Raw genomic sequence first — 16280 nt, 5'->3', positions numbered from 1 at the left:
ACAGAACCCAAGGGGACCTTACTAATTAGTTAACAGGAGGTTTAGCCATCTGTCAACAGAACAAAACCTTTCTAGTTTCCAAAAGGTTGGGGAGGGGTTCTTTTAGTTCCTCAACTCCTCAGCTGCAGGTTTGGGTATTCTTCCTTTGGACATTCTTCCAAAGACCTACTGCTGTCTGCCCCTGACTCTCCCCCACCCATTCAAGAGAATAAGCTAAGGTGACTACTTCTTGTACTACTGCTTGTTATCTAAAAGATATGGACAGTCCTTCAAGCAAGTTATAGACTACATCTATGTCCTGGCTGTTCTGATAAACAGCTTCTACAGAAAGCTTTTTTTGATAGGATGTGTCAAGAACAGGCCTTAGATGCAGCTCTCAAGCATTTTTTAGCCTTTTTTCCCATTGAGACATGCGGTAAAGTATCACGTTCTACAATTCTCATCATGCTTGACAATTACCTTAAGGGAGGCTATAGCAAGGTGGTGGCTGGTCTCTTCTCCCAAGCACTAAGTAGAAAGACAAGAAGTTGGAACAGGCTGCCTAGGGAAGTAGTTGAGTCGTTATCTCTAGATAGTGAGAAGTCTTCATATCATATCAAGGCCAGATGCACAGTGTGGGGGGAAGAAATATACACAGAGGAACAATAACCACTCATAAGCAGTAAGACCAATAAAGCTACAGCTTACCATCATAAATATTGTCTGAGGGAAAGAACACCAGACTGTACTGACAACAAAAATAGATTTTTTTATGCTATTACATAGAATCCCTTTCTTACAGATGTTGAAGAAAAACTTGCACATAAATATCAGATCAAAGCAGAAAGTTACCTTCTAAACAAAGCATCAAGCAGCAGCATTGATCCTGTGCTAGGTAATATGGTTGTAGCAATGGAGTTTTACAGCTTGTTAGAACTACCATATTATATTTCTACTTGCTAGTCAGTAGCATCTTTCCTTGATTAAATAAAGACTTCAATGAGTTGAAATGCAGAAATATTTATTTTGGTTTCCTTCATTGGTTTTGAAAATTGTTTTGGTTTTATAAAACATACAAATAGCCAACACTAAGCAAACATTTGAATTCCAATGTAATAAACTACTGCTCTAACAGTTGACTTGGATTTGTGTACCTTAATTGCACACATGTATGAAATTATGCTACAGAGTAGTGCATTACAATCACACAAATCTTAGTGCAAACCTTGTTGTGCTTGTATTTTACATATATCCATGTTTTCAAAAAACAGCAATGAATGCTAATGCAAAACCAACTCTTAAGAATAGCAAGAGACTTATGCCATAAGGCTTATTTCTGCTGATTTCTGAAACAGAAGGCAAATAGTTTTGTAGTTTATCTGGGAATTAGTTTCTCATCCCTGAACAAATACCTATACAGTGCTAACAGTTCTGTCGACATATCTGAATGCTTCCAATTACTGCAAAGCATCAGGCAAAAAACATTCTACCTGACCTATTTTGCTATTCAGTGAAAAATACTCAGTGGCTCATACACAAAGCACAGAAAACAGAGGTTATGGCAGAAGCTATTCTGCTTACAGGGGACCTGGCACTTTTTAAAATGCATTTTAAATACACATTCATTACAAAGAAACAAGTGGCTAGTACAGGTGCAATGTTTACCTGCCTGTCAGCATAGCCTAGCCTCCTGAAAGGTTTTTGTTTCTGGATCTCTAGTGTTCTTGCCAGAGTTTGGGTCTGTTCTCTTACAGGACTGGCACCACTCTGGAATTACATGAATGTAGCAGAGGCTACAACTTGCCAAATTTACTGCATCTACACTGCTAGTGCAGAACCACCAAACCCAGACTTACTCTGAACCTGTATTAATCAGTCTCCTTTGGGTGGAGTTCTGACTTCTACCTTACAAAAGCAAGCCTCAGAACTGGCTGTAGACAGAAGTGAAGAAACTCAGAACTCAAATACCTTGCCCAAATTAATATTAGGACCAATGCAAGATGTGATACCAGCTATACAACTGTAAGGGGTTTTTTTTGAATAGATTAGTGTAGTCCTTCTGAGGATACAAGATACTTAGAGGCATTTCAAACCTGCCAAATCCCTTTTGGAATTGACAACTGCAAAATATACTGCAGACAGCAAACATGCTGGCAATAAGAAAACCTTAGCTCCTTGTTTAAGGAGAGTCCATTTTTGGCCGATGAAGTCTTAAATAACTTATATATAGTTACCATTTATAGTTAAGGCTCTTTTTGGAAATTGTAGGTCACCATAAAAACAGTATGCAACACGACTTGACAGTAAGGCAGTGTTCCATTTCTTCAGTGTTCCTATGGCAAGTACCCATTTTTGTACAAGTTAATGATTGCACAGTTTCCTTCCCTATATTTGCTGTAGTCAAATTACAGATACGAAGGCTAACAGTAGACAGACGTGACACTTTCCTCAATCCACTCAGTTACATTTTGGTATTAGCATAGAGTTCATCTATCTGTGACTGGAAATACTTTCGTAGTTCCGGTCTCTTCGCCTTCAGTGTTGGTGTCAGCAGGCCATTTTCAATAGAAAACATTTCAGTGTGCATGATAATGTCTTTAACCTGGAAGAGAAAGAGATAATAGCCAAGCTACATTCCTTGGAATACACAAGGCTATTAACAAAAAAGTTGTCTAAATATAACAAAGCCCACCACTTTTAAAAAGCGCAGATACAAATTAAAACCAGTTCCTGGATACTAAGATCATTATTGAGATGTTTAAAGAATTAAATGTCCAGTTGTAGTTTGTATCTTACCTGTTCAAACGATTTCAAACCAGATTCTTTACCAATCCTCACCATGTCTTCCAGAATGTGTTTTTTGACATCCTGTGGATACAAGAACACTGTTTAGCTTGAAAGAGTTGATGCAGAACAGCTAACTGTTTAATTAGGTATCACTCACCTTGTTTTTGCAGAGCTCTTCATATGAGCCTTCAAATCCTCTTTTCTTGGCCCATTTGCGCAGAGTCTCAGGGTCAGGTACCACAACAGCTATTAAGAAGGCCTAAAATGAAATTTGAAGGATTTTGTTTGTATTTTGAATCTAAGGCAACACTAGTTCCTACATGCTTCCTACTAGTCAGTATCTGGTTTTGGGTGGCAGTTCTGATTCTACTGTAAAATCAGCGCCTTTCTGCTGCTTTAAGACAGGAGCGCGGTTCATAAGCCTGCTCATAAAAGAATCTCTTGAAATACTCTTCAATTTACATTTATAAAAACCTGAACATCTTGGCAGGTACATTGTTTCCATGCATGCTGTTAGCAGTTTATTTACCATGCTTAATAATCAAGTTAATCCAGCTCTACTACGTGGTCTGAAACCAGATCCAGAAGCATGTTATAACTGGTGGAATCTGAAGTAGATTCAAAACTAAAATGTCTTAACACTAAACAGACACTGGAACAGGTTGCCCAGAGAAGCCATGGATACACCCCATCTGACAGTGCTAAAGACAGGTTGGATGGGGCTTTGAACAACCTGATCTAGTGAAAGATGTCCCCAACCCATGGCAGGGGGATTGGACTAGGTGATCCTTAAAGATTCCTCCCAGCTCAAACCATTTTGATTCTACAAGATGTGTCAAGACTTCAGACGCAAAGTTAGGGATAGGGAAGAATGAGGAAAGACTTCTCTACCTTTTTTTAATTACCCAAAGAACGCCTACCTGCAAGCTCTCTCCATGGACAAACACTTGAGCAAGTGCTTCACTTCTCAGGTACACATTTTCAATCTTCTCTGGTGCTATGTACTCTCCCTGGGCTAGTTTAAATATGTGTTTTTTCCGGTCAATGATCTTCAATGTACCATTCTGTTGACAGAAATAATTTCGCACTCAGAAGAGGCAGTTCAAGTGATAATCAGTCTACACAGCTTAAGTGTATCACAGCAAGTCACATAATGCACCAAAATTAAGTGTATGAACAACAGTTTGCTTCCATGCATTTCTGCTTCAGAAATAACTCTGCACCCTTCGTTAAGCTTTCAACGGACCAGAAGCACTACTGCCTAAGTTCTGGTTTAATATGATCTTAAGTTTTGTGCATGATCCAAGACAGTTTGATATAAATTAGATTTTTTTGATATAACTTAGATTTTCACAATACAGTAAGATACTGCTAGGGCACTGTCAAGCTAATGTTGAAAAAACATGCTCTGCACCCATCTAACCTGAACTAAGGACAGCCTCAGAATTTATACTGCCTTTTCTTTTTAGCCCCAGGCACACAGATTTGTATATACAATTCTTCCCCCCTTAAAGTTACTTGTCTTTCACCTAATTCATGTTTAATACCAAGTGTTTTTCTTTTAAAAAAACTGCTAATAGCTACAGAAGTACGTTTCAGATATCTATGTTAACTTACTGGTAACCATTTCCCAATATCTCCTGTATGAAGCCAGCCATCTTTGTCTATAGCTTCTGCTGTTTTTTCTGGATCTTTCAAATAGCCATGGAATACATTTGGCCCTTTCACACACACCTGAAAAATAGTCATTTATTAGTGTGTATTAACTTGCTATTAACTTGCCTTCATAGCAGCAATCACTTTTTGCAAGGAACGCTTTCTCCAAAAGCTCTCAATGACCACCACTACAAAGACAAGACATGTTGGTAGAAAAAAAATCTATTCATTGAGGTTCTCTTTAAGACTTCACATTTTCCACTGGTATAAAATGTAATAAAAAGCAGTCACATGCATTTGTTTCAGTTCAAATGCAGTATTCCTGCTTGCTATTTGAATAATCTGAATTTATCACAAGCTATCAGAAGCTTATCTTTATCTGAAGAAATTCATGTCTCATCTGGCAATTACCTCTCAGTTTGGGAATGTTAGTTTTAGGTTTGGTAAACAGAGACATCACAAAAAGATAGTTACAAGTCTGACCCTACAAGCCACTACACCAATTAGTGCAATGTCTGTCAATAAAACAGAACATAGAGCAACTAGTCAGGAACGAGTGTCCAGAGGTGATCCAAGACTTAAGTATTTTCTTCTCAATAGTCAAAGTTGTAGAAGTGTTTGTTGATTCTTGTGGGGGATGGAGGAGCTCTTGTTATTTAAGGACCAGCAGGACAATAAAATACCTCCTTAGAAAAGAGAATAGAGGGGTAAGCAAGATAAACAAGACTGAAGCAAAACTCAGAGGTCCCCAATGTACACAAATGTTGGGGATCAGGTGTCCAAAGAATCTGAAGGCTCTATACTAGAATCCTCAGAAACAAAGAATTCAGAGCATCACACCCACTCGAGTGGCTTGGCCTGAGTGCTTCACATGAGACAATAAGAAGTGGTCTGGACAATGGTATCAGGACTCTAGAGTAAGTCTAGAAGAATGGGTAGAGAATCTAGTTTTAAGTTAGTCAAATCAATAATAAATACTAATATGGACTGAATTACCTAGAATAGGGACTAATCACCTAGACTAACATGGTTGACTCAGTTAGATAACCACAGGTTAATTATTTTAATTAATCTATTAATTATTTTCTATTATAGAGTGGACAAGGAACTGGCTAAAGAATTTGTAGACACTGATAGCAATTCTCAGACTATAGGAAGCTACTAATACAGTTCAGAGGCCAATTCTTAGAAAAATTAATTCCAAGCCTTTTCAGTGTTTACCTTAAGATGAAATATAGACATGTAGGTGAACTACTGTACAATGAACAGATGTCATCAATATAAGAGAGGTCAAAGTATTAGTAGGGGTTGATAGCCTTGAAGGGACAGTGCCAAACTCATGACCAAACCAAGGCCATGCTTTAAGACCTCAGTCATTTCTGCTACAGAAGAGCTTATCTGGAAGGACGTATAGAGAACTCTGCATGTCCTAGTTAAGTCAAAGGCTGATTGATCGAACTTTTCATGGCTCCTATAATTACTGGATAAGAGTAGGTGACAGCTTTTCCCAGTAGAGACAAACCATTTATCTATATCCTGCTAACTGGCACTAAGACCTCATTTGCATATAAACATATATAACTCTACTTGCAAGTTTATCTTTTTTGAACATGGACAACTGGCAAGAGCGAAAAGAAAGGCTGACAGAGCTGAGAATAACAGAAGCTTATTCTCAGAAAGGAAGACTGGGAGTGCTGAATCCAGCTGAAGATAAGAGCTAAAGAACAGACAGACAAGGAGGAAGATGATCTATTTCAGGCAAAGCAACTTTACAGCTATGGGCATCAGTACTGTGAAACAAGTTACATCATTTGATAAATCCAGAAGAATTTGACTGAGGAAGTTAAAACTGAGATTAAGATGATACCCGATAATTTTAAGGGACTACCATATTTATGTAAGTCCCAACTCACTCCTAATTCAGCAAAGTTTCACAGCAAGTGCAAGAGAAGCATTACAAGATTTTAAGACTTGTTAACTGTTTCTCATTATGACAATATATACCCAGTTCCCCTAGCAACCAAACTTTAAAAGCATATTTAAAGACAAGACAAATTTGAAGGAAACTAGAGATCAGGTCACGTGCACGACATGGAAGAATCTTGACACTGCTCTTCCCTTAAGAATTTCTAGTAAATGTAGCCCACGGATTTTTCTCTAGCAAATAACCAAAATTATGTACTGTTTGCAGTCACAAACCAGTTGCTTGCTTAAGCTACACTCCCCCTGCCTTATCCAAGTAAGCTTGACATTTTGAAGTTACTCACCTCACCCTCTCCTTTGGCAGCCAAATAATTCATTTCTTGTACATCAACAAGCTTTATGATATTGCATGACATTGGTGCTCCAACATGACCTATTAAACAGAAATGCTTCAGTAGCCTGAATGGGTTTAATCAGGTTTTTAAAGTAATAAGCTGTCTAAATACTAGAGTAATGGAAGAGATGGAACATCAATTTCTGGCAACATATCGCATCAATACCATTATACTGATAGCTTTAGTTTGTCGGGACTGAAACGTTCAGTTCAGATATCCCTTGAACTTTAAGTGAACCATCTATTCAGGCTTGCTATCCTTTTAGTATAATCAGGATCTTTACTCTGTGGACATATTAAAGTAGCAAGAGTCTTACTGTAATTGCAAGTATCAGTGTTACAATTACAGAGCTAGAGATGAAATGGCCAACAAATGCAGACTGTTCCAAATACAGAAATGCCACTTACATTTCTAGCACTGTTACATTTCTAGCACTGTTTATACAGATTTCTATTCTGTAAGACTAGAAATTTTAGTATGACACTCTCTCCTACACCTACTTGAACTACAAGGGCAAAGCCTGTTAACAACTTCACTCACTGAATATTCCTACCTTTTTAGGGGTATGAACTCCACAAGATCCTTTGAAAGCTTTATTACTTGACTTGAAAACTAAAATCTAATTCTTTACAACAGGTGTTAACAGGCTAAATAACATGACTGGGGCTTCTATAGCAACCTGAAGTTTAACAGACAAGCAGACCATTAAACACTGTACCTGCTGTCCAGTCACCAGGCATTGACAGTGAGCATCCAGCTGTGCATTCAGTCTGTCCATAACCTTCATAGAACTAGGAAGTAAAACCAAGAGCTTAAGATTCTTGCTGTTTCAAAGTTTCTTCATTAAGAAGAAAATTTTGCTTCTTTTTCTAATCCTGTTTAAATGAGTTTAGCATAATCCTCAGCATCTTTTTAAAAGTTAAGTTTTACTGCAATAAACACTTTCAAGTAATGATACTCCACCATCAGTTAATATTTACTCAAGATTTCTATTTCACATGCTGTGTGACACCTGTCTAGATCAGAATGTTATCCCTATTCTTAAGTCAGAAAGCAATACAGTACAACAAGAAGCTAAGAACAGATGCACTAGAAATGACATCATGCATGTTGCTAAAGGACAGGTTTGTCCAAGACAACCAGGAATGGAATCCCTGTATCTCACCCCAGCTCTGTGGTTCTTGCATAGAAGACAGAACTACCTCTTCTGTTTAGAGCTCATCGCTCTACTAGCATACCACTGAAGGTATTCAAGTCACAGAAAACGTCACAGGTTTTAGTGTTTCCATGTTTTCTATCCTTGAAATCTATTTTACATTTGTTCCATCAGAACATCTTATTCAGATTTTATCTCAAGCAGCATATACTTTGCTCAAAACTGCTTCTGCCTTCAAAGTTTCAGTCTGATTCTACCCAGTCTTATCTTCAAACCAATGCTACACCATGTTGATGAGATACTCTATAGTAGTTATGAATGTTTCTGTAGGCAAGGCAAGTCCCAGAAACTTAATCCAAGAACATTAATCACTGAATATAGTTGCCACTAAGAAAGTTTTTCCCTTAGGAAGGCTTAGATGGTTGTTGAAATTACCATAGAGACTTTGGATGAATACAGAAGGCTTGGAGGTCTGAGAGAAACTCTGGAAAGGAATATGTACTTGTACAGCTTCCAAAAAAGAATGCTAACAAGTTATCTATATAATCAGACCACTAGAAGTATTCTTCTATTAAAGCTTAAGTCAGGTACTAAAATCTTTATGGTTTTGGATCAAGAGCAACTCACCTGACAGCCAAGAGCTGTCCTCAGGAAGGTCAGTACACTTGCAGATACAGGTGCTGCTCCCGTGACCATCAGCCTTACTCTTCCTCCCAAACTTGCCTACAACAGACACAAGATACTATGGACACCAAAAGCATTTTAGAGAGATTTCCAGAGTCTTTATCTCTTCTACCCTCAGCCACTATCTGCTTATATATGCAACCCACAAGTGTTAGAAGCTGAAGTTCAGTCTCCTATGGCAAGTTGTCCTTCATGGAAGGTTTTAGTGTTTTAATCTCTTTAATGGCTAGAAGAAACTTTATCTCAGATACACAGCATCTACAAAGGCTATACTTTTGTGCCACTGAAATGCAGACTCAGCCAGAGTCTTTACTTGTTGCCCTACAGCGAGGGTTTTTACTTTTAACCTGACTTCTACTGGTTTCTCATATATCCTGAATGCTATAAAAGCAGCCACAGGAGGGTGTTGTGCAACCAGAATTCAGGCCACTGCAAACCACCAACATAATAGGGGGCATGTTTGCTAGTTACCAACAGTGAGGAAACAGTAAGGGCTACATGTAGCACTGGGCAACATTCAGCATTCCTCCTTCAGAAGAAGGGTGTTTTGCTTTCAAAGTAGCAAAGCACTTTTAGAGGAACTTCCCTAATGTAGTTACCTGATACCACCAGAACAGGAAGAATTGAGAAGTGTAGTAGGAAAAGTTTTGAATTTTACTCTGAGTAACCAGATGGTCTTTAATGAGTGATAAACACCATACCAGATTATAACCATCCATATCACATTCAGCAATTGCAAACTGATGCCTATAAACCACAAAAACAAAATGTATATATATATAGTGATGCTTCACATTTCCAGTATTTGAAAACACATTATACTGCTGTTCTGTAACTAAGCAAGCACATTTGGAATTTTTCCAAAGATAATCAAAAAAATGATGCAATATATGTAACACAAAGACTTAAAGAATTTCAAGCATACCTGTATTTTGCGGAAGATGACTTTATCCCAAAAACTGTTGTTTCTAATTATACCACTTCTAAGTTCTGCTTCTTTCCTCTTGGAAGCAAAATCTAGCATCCACCTCTTTAATGATGTATCTGCCTGCCCAAAAATCTATTAAGGAAGATGATTTACAGTTAGTTTCAAACTGTCATTTACTTTTTTTTTACAGTAGCATGCATAGAGACTTACAGTGAAAAACAAGCAAGTCAGACACCTACTGGTAAGCACAATAATTCAGGTAAGAAACATTTCTGGATTTGGCCTCTTTACCTCTTGTATAGACCAAAAACTAGCGCTTAATACTTTCATCCTTTCTTCCCATCCAACTGGGGACAACTTTTTAACATATAGTTTCTTCATATAAGTATGTATAAAAATTGATGTTTTGCTTGCTTTTTCTATTCCAGTTTGGTTAAAATATGAGTTAAGCATAATCTTCAGTATATTCTAAAGTACATATCACCATAACATGTAAAGTAATACAAATCAATAAAACCAGTGTTTTCTAAGATGCTATTTGGTATTTCTGAAGGGGTCTGTAATCTGTCTTATATAAGCTTGCTTTTTAGATCACTTTTTAAGGTCTCCTTCTGGTTGTTCCCAGGAAGCCACATAGCAGACTTAACAGAACCACAGAATAGTATATTCCCTTGGAGGAAGACAGACCCAGCAGCACTTCAGCATTATGGGGCTCACCACCCCAATTTCCCACTTGGAATTTCACACGCCAGATTACTACATGGCCGTGAGGTTGAAACTGCCACAGAAATGAAATGGTCATGGCACTAGGAACAAGTAGTAAGAGATCATGAAAGGAGAATGGAATTCTAAGCTTCGGCCCTGTTTCTAGAATTCCAGTACAGATCTACATTCTTCTCTCATTTCTAAGTTTTAAGCACTACAGGCAATTGGCCTCAGTATTTCCTCCCCTCCAAATGGAGTTGCTGTGGCCTAACAGAATGTTGCATTACTTGTTGCTCCTCAAGTCTCATGAGAGGAGTACTGTCCCGACTGAGGCAACATAGACAGGTCTGCTATTTCTTTAGCAGCCAGACTGCATCTTGTATCCTTCAACTCCTCTGGCTATATTCTCATAGTGGTCAGCTATTTGTATTAAAAACAATGATTTAATATCTTCCATAAAAAGGCCAAGAAAGAATCTACTTCTGAATACCCATCTCAGATGACCCTGAGAAGGCTAGTAGCAAGCACAGGAGAGAATAGGGTTACTGACACACCCTCTCTCCAGGGCTTCAGACTGGCTGGTTTGTAGTTCTTCCTGCTAGAACATGCTGGCTGCTGGGTAGGAAACTTATACTTGTCCATGCAAACACAGGCAGACACCTGACCTTGATTTGCAAATCCCCTTCCATGAGTCAGATGCTAAAAATGTGGCATGCGGACACTAAGCCTCATGTTCATGGTGCAGGCTGGACTTGAAAAAAAACTTACTCTTTTGCTTTGAGCAAGTTCATAATGCTGAAGAGAACCAAGACTTCTAGTCAGACTATTCTGTGCAAGTATTGGCTGTCTGAAAACACTTTAATACAACCAGTACTAACTACTCCCTGTAGCCACTTTTAGAGAGATGCAGCAATTTATTGGCACAGATTTAACATCAGACCACAACAGTTACTTCTGCCTTATCAGACTTCAGGAAGTCTTTCAAAGCTCCTCACAGGTTTAGTCTCAGCTTTAGACTTACCTTGTCAAACATTCTGTTCAGCAGTCGCGGTACTACAGGAAATACAGTTGGCTGTAGTGTTTTTAGGTCATCCATAAGTAGTCTGATATCCCCTTGAAAGAATCCTATCCGAGCTCCATGGCACAGAATCACACACTGTTAGAAAATAGCAAAGTGTCTGAAGACACAGCATGTATAAAGCATAGCAGGACATGTTTGTTGTATGTGGGGCAAAGACCGATAGAAATAAATACTGTACCAGAGTCCCTAACCAAAGGAGCAGTTGGTCAAATAAGGTAGAGCTCAGTGGCAGCAAAATATTGAAGTACTCTATTCTAATTATCTAACAAGCTTAAATACTAGAACTTTCCCTGCTATAGACTAGGAAATTCTGCATTTGAAGTCAGCATATACCATGTACTGATCCAGCAGGGATTTCTGCTGTGTGCTACTTGTTTTATTCTCTTGCACTCTGCTTTTCCTTACTGTTTCCCAACAAGATTGACACAAGCAAGGATTTGTTGTCAGGTGATCAGGATGCTCTCTGGAAGATTCTAGCATAGCCACTGCTTATTTCTGTACCACTTCAGACCTATACTGTGGAAGGCAGACAATCCCGCAGTGTTTTATGTTCTCCATTAGTCTAGAAGCTCTACCCACCACACCTATACACCCTCTTTATTGATTCTTTTTAATAGCATCCCTACTTTTCTGTGTTTCTCCATACCCACTAGTTTTTATTTCTTCCCCCTTTCCCTGCACACCACCTCCTTCAAGCCTAAGGAGCCCCATAAATCTTGGGGTACATCTACTTTCTTCATAATATACAATTACACACATACATAAGCATATATATTTACACATACCATGTAGACGTATAGACCTAACTCCTTCAGTAGAAAGCTCAGGACTCCTAACTGAAACTGTGGGACAGCTTCCAGCCCTATGCATCTTTTCACACTTGCATGGAGGCTGTTATTCCCTTGTATGTTGAATCTGGTTGTGTCCCAATTCATATGTTTTTTATCTCACCTAAAGGAGATGAGTTAAACAACAAGTACAAGACAGCCGTGCCTCTACTATGCATATAACTAGAATGATGCTATTTCCTCAAACATCTTGTGTATCACCTGCTAAGGACCTTTCAGCCCATAATTAAGACTACTGGTATTAAAGACAGCCCAGAGCTCCCTCATCCTCTAAAAAGGAGGCTCCAGATTTTGCTCTACAGAAAAAAGCTACCCAAATTAACGTAGTTTAATGACAAATTCTGCAGTTAAAAGCCATTTTCATTTCCCCTGGAAGAAAACTGCATTCAAACAAAATCCACCCCCTCCCCCCAGAGGTTTCTTGAAAGCAATAGTAAATATAACCAACTTAAAAATAGTTTTAAGTGAGCAGATGGCCACATTACACAATAAATCTTTATTATAGCTTTTACAGACTAAAGAAGGGCATGGACTTTTAGTACTACACTTAGAGGGAATTTCTAGGCAATAAATATACTGAAGGATTGTGTCCTGTTCTACTAAACCAGTTTATTAATCCTAGCCCTAAGGTTATTGTTTAGGCATGAAAATTAGTTGTCTAGTACTCACTGTTGTGGGATGCTTTCTTGAACCTTACCTCAAGCTTTTATATATGTGTATAAAATAAATACTGTTTATCAGTGGGATTCAGGAATCACGTGTTCTGTAAGAAAATACAATAGTTTTGAAGAACATGCCTACCTCAACGATTCTCTCAAACATATGGGCCAATGGCAGGAATGATATCAGAACATCCTCAGGGGTAGGTATAAATGTTTTCTGAAAGTGTTAAGCAAAATAGAGGAAGAGTTATTTTAAGCTAAACTATACAAACAGATATCAGAACTCTAGAGCAGTCCTCACTTCAGCTTTGTTTGAAACACAGCTGCATTGTCTTTCACTCATTAACAGGACTATTAGAAATCATTGCTGTGAGCACACTGCAGAAATTGTGATCTTTTGTAACAGCCAAGTACAGTAACTGATTATTACAGCTTATTATACGATTACAAATAGAAGCAAGTTCTGAGAGAAGCCACATGAAGTTCCAATACACATAATGCAGAGGATGGTGTGGAAATTGTAGTAGTATGTCTTAGGGGTTAAAAATACAGACATTCATTGTAGGTCAGAAAGTTCGTTTACCCAATTTAACATAAGGTCAATATCAAAGTACTTCACATGATCTAATCATGAGACCAGTTGCTTAATTTAGAAACAATTCTATATGCAGGGTACTTGGCAAAGTAGGTATGTCAGAACCCTTGCATGAGAATTCTGCTTTTCTCCACGCATGCCAAACTTTTGACACATCCACACAAGTACAGTTACAAGTTCCCAAACCGTGCTGGACCAATGATTGCTAATATAGAAGTATCAGCTTGGCAGGAGTGGGCAGGGGGAAGAGGAAGACAAACACCCAGCATCACCCAAAAAACACCTACCAACATCCCCAAAACATCCAACAGATCTGCATTAATATCAGTACTGTGTTGCTATTCTATTTCTGGTCCACAAGTTACATGCAAAGAGATTAAGGAGAAACTGACACAAGAAACAATTAAGATAAATACAACCAAACCTATTCCTTATAGCTTTATCTACCCTTGCATAGAAAGCAAATCAGAAAAAAAATATTAAGTTTAACATGAATTACATGATATCCTACAAAGTAAAGAAAGGCACCTTAGGTATATGTTGACTCCTAAACTAGTCATTTGACAGCAGTCTGCCCACACATTTTCAATTGCTGAAATCTCACTTATTTTAGACTTAATATATAAGATCCATTTTCACTCCTGAGGTACTCCCCTTCATGCAAATAAACCTACAACATCAACCTTGAAGTTTACCTCTGTAGTTTTCAGAAAAGCCGAAGCATTGCTGACTATATTTCCATGACTGAGCATAGCTCCTTTGGGGTTTCCTAAGGAAGAAGCACATCAAGATGCAACAGTGAAATTCTTCAATCCTTTAAGTCCCCAAGCAAAGGTAGTTACACTAATAGCATTTCAGTCAAACCCTTCTTAGATGTTAAGATATAATGAAGGGTATTAAAGGCAGAGACGTGGCTGACATTTAAGAAAACTATTACCAGCTAAAGTACTAAGTTTGTGTGGAAGCCTTCAAGTTTATTAAGTACAGCAACTCCTCTAGAAACAGATTTTTCTTGGATAAGCTTCTCATTCAAAAGTCAGTATTTCTGTGAAGATGCAGCTATCAAACTCAGACAACTTTTCTCTCAGAGCTTCTTTAGAAGTATAATTAACAACATTGTACTCTTCCCTTTTACTCCCTACCAATGTTGGTTGTCATATGCTTGACATTTGTCAGTTACCTAGGCAGTTGGCTTTCTGTTTCGGTCCTACAGCAAGGGTACACTGCATAAGAGCTAAGAAGCAAGTCCTGCTAGTACAAAAACAGAACTGAAAGTCAGAAGTCAGAGCCAGAACTGTTATTATAATGGAAGCACAAATTCAGTACCTATTTCCAAGCCCCAAAACGTAAGGCCCCTAACCCCCCCCTTTACTGCAGCTCTGTATTAGTCAACAGGAGAAGTCAGTGAGCCTTACCATAAAACCTCCCTAGATACTACTTGCCAAAAAGATGCTGCAGCAGGGGAGAGTCTTGGAAGAGACAGTAGGAGTTCTTCTGAATTAGTTTTGCACACATAGGATAATAAATTCTGCATGATGTAGTGAGATGTACCTGTCGTTCCACTGGTGAAACAGATGACTGCTAGATCTTCTGGCTTCGGAGGCTATGAGAATTAAGAAAGTATTAGTATAGATCTCTAGAAAAAAATTACCTGGATAAAACACTGAAATACCAGTGCTACTTTTGAACTGTGGGAGATCGGAAGATTTCCAAGTTTGATCTATGGAATAATTCAGATTAGATCACTTGAATTCATACTTACCATAGGTTTTTGCCTGTGTGCTCTTCCTAGTTCCTACAGGAAATGAAGAAAGGAGAGACTTGAGTCAGAGCATATTACTTTGCTTTAATTTTCCAGACACCTTACCAAACATTATAATATTCCATCCTTTAGAATGTTTAGAATGCCTGTTAAGGCTTTTGCAAGTTACGGAAGTATAAAATATCTTTAACAAAGGCTCTGAAGGACATTTAGAGGGTCTAGTATATTCTACAAATACAAGAGCAATACCTAAAATTCTTTTCCGCTAGTAAATCAGAAGTCAAATCATAAGACAAGCTCAAGGTTAAGCAGTCTACTAACAAGCCACAGCAGACAATCAATCCAACAGCACATGCAGATGTGTCACTGACAACTGCTGACCAGGTGGAGCAGTATTCATGTCAGGAAGCACCCTGCATCTACATCACTGCTTTGAGAAGGAAGACTGAAGTTTCCCCATGCAGACTCATTGGTGGTTTGTAGTCCTTTTAATACTGATGAATGGAGTGCATGGAATTCTCTCCACTAGAACCTCTTCTTCCTCATTAGATTTACTCATGCCTGAACATTAGTGATGCCATAGATCTTTAGGCTGAAGGGAATAGATATCAAGATCTTTACCATCAGTGATATAATGATTAATATGAAATAGTTGAAAGCTCATGTTCAATACTGATGAGCTCAGAAGTTTCAAATCAAGACTTATTCCTGTCACATCTATTTAAGACTAAAAGCAGCTATAGTTGTTTTGTTTAAGGGCTTCAGGAAGTTAAAAGTGAACCTTTTGTTAAATACAGGTTTGCCCTTTTAGGGCAGGTACATCATCCTCATCATTGCCTTTAAGTTCCAAGTACATCGGAGTATTCAAGAGTATTATGCATTCATTTATTAGCACTAGCCTTTGTGTACAGATAATCTTTACATCTTTAGATAACCCATAAACAAAGAAGTTTAGGGAAAAAGGAACATCTGTAAACAGTTAATCTGTAAGTTTGCCTTTTTGAAACAGTGCCATTACATCATTATATTATTGTCTACTCAAAACAGCATCTGCATTCCAAGTGCCATGAGCAGTTCAATACAGCCTGTTCTGAGTAAGACCTAGTATTTACTTAATAC

General features: G+C 38.2%; 1 protein-coding gene across 3 annotated transcripts in view; it reads right to left on the bottom strand.

Moving 5' to 3' along the window:
• Positions 1–985: 985 nt before the first annotated feature.
• Positions 986–16280, bottom strand: part of ACSL1 (acyl-CoA synthetase long chain family member 1) — a 38429-nt gene continuing 23134 nt past the window's right edge. For all 3 annotated transcript variants that reach the window (XM_040555549.1, XM_040555550.1, XM_040555551.1), the window contains exons 8-21: positions 15162–15194; positions 14951–15002; positions 14095–14168; positions 12944–13021; positions 11235–11369; positions 9506–9640; positions 8524–8619; positions 7459–7531; positions 6690–6778; positions 4384–4500; positions 3687–3830; positions 2924–3025; positions 2776–2847; positions 986–2581 (exon numbers count right to left, since the gene is read on the bottom strand). In XM_040555549.1, the coding sequence (XP_040411483.1) occupies positions 2441–2581; positions 2776–2847; positions 2924–3025; positions 3687–3830; positions 4384–4500; positions 6690–6778; positions 7459–7531; positions 8524–8619; positions 9506–9640; positions 11235–11369; positions 12944–13021; positions 14095–14168; positions 14951–15002; positions 15162–15194 (1341 nt within the window). In that variant the 3' untranslated portion in view covers positions 986–2440. The remainder of the gene's footprint in view (positions 2582–2775; positions 2848–2923; positions 3026–3686; positions 3831–4383; positions 4501–6689; positions 6779–7458; positions 7532–8523; positions 8620–9505; positions 9641–11234; positions 11370–12943; positions 13022–14094; positions 14169–14950; positions 15003–15161; positions 15195–16280) is intronic.

The sequence above is a fragment of the Cygnus olor genome, chromosome 4, assembly GCF_009769625.2.
Source record: "Cygnus olor isolate bCygOlo1 chromosome 4, bCygOlo1.pri.v2, whole genome shotgun sequence".
NCBI classification, from domain to species: Eukaryota; Metazoa; Chordata; class Aves; order Anseriformes; family Anatidae; genus Cygnus; species Cygnus olor.
This window is presented reverse-complemented; position numbering and strand designations above follow the sequence as displayed.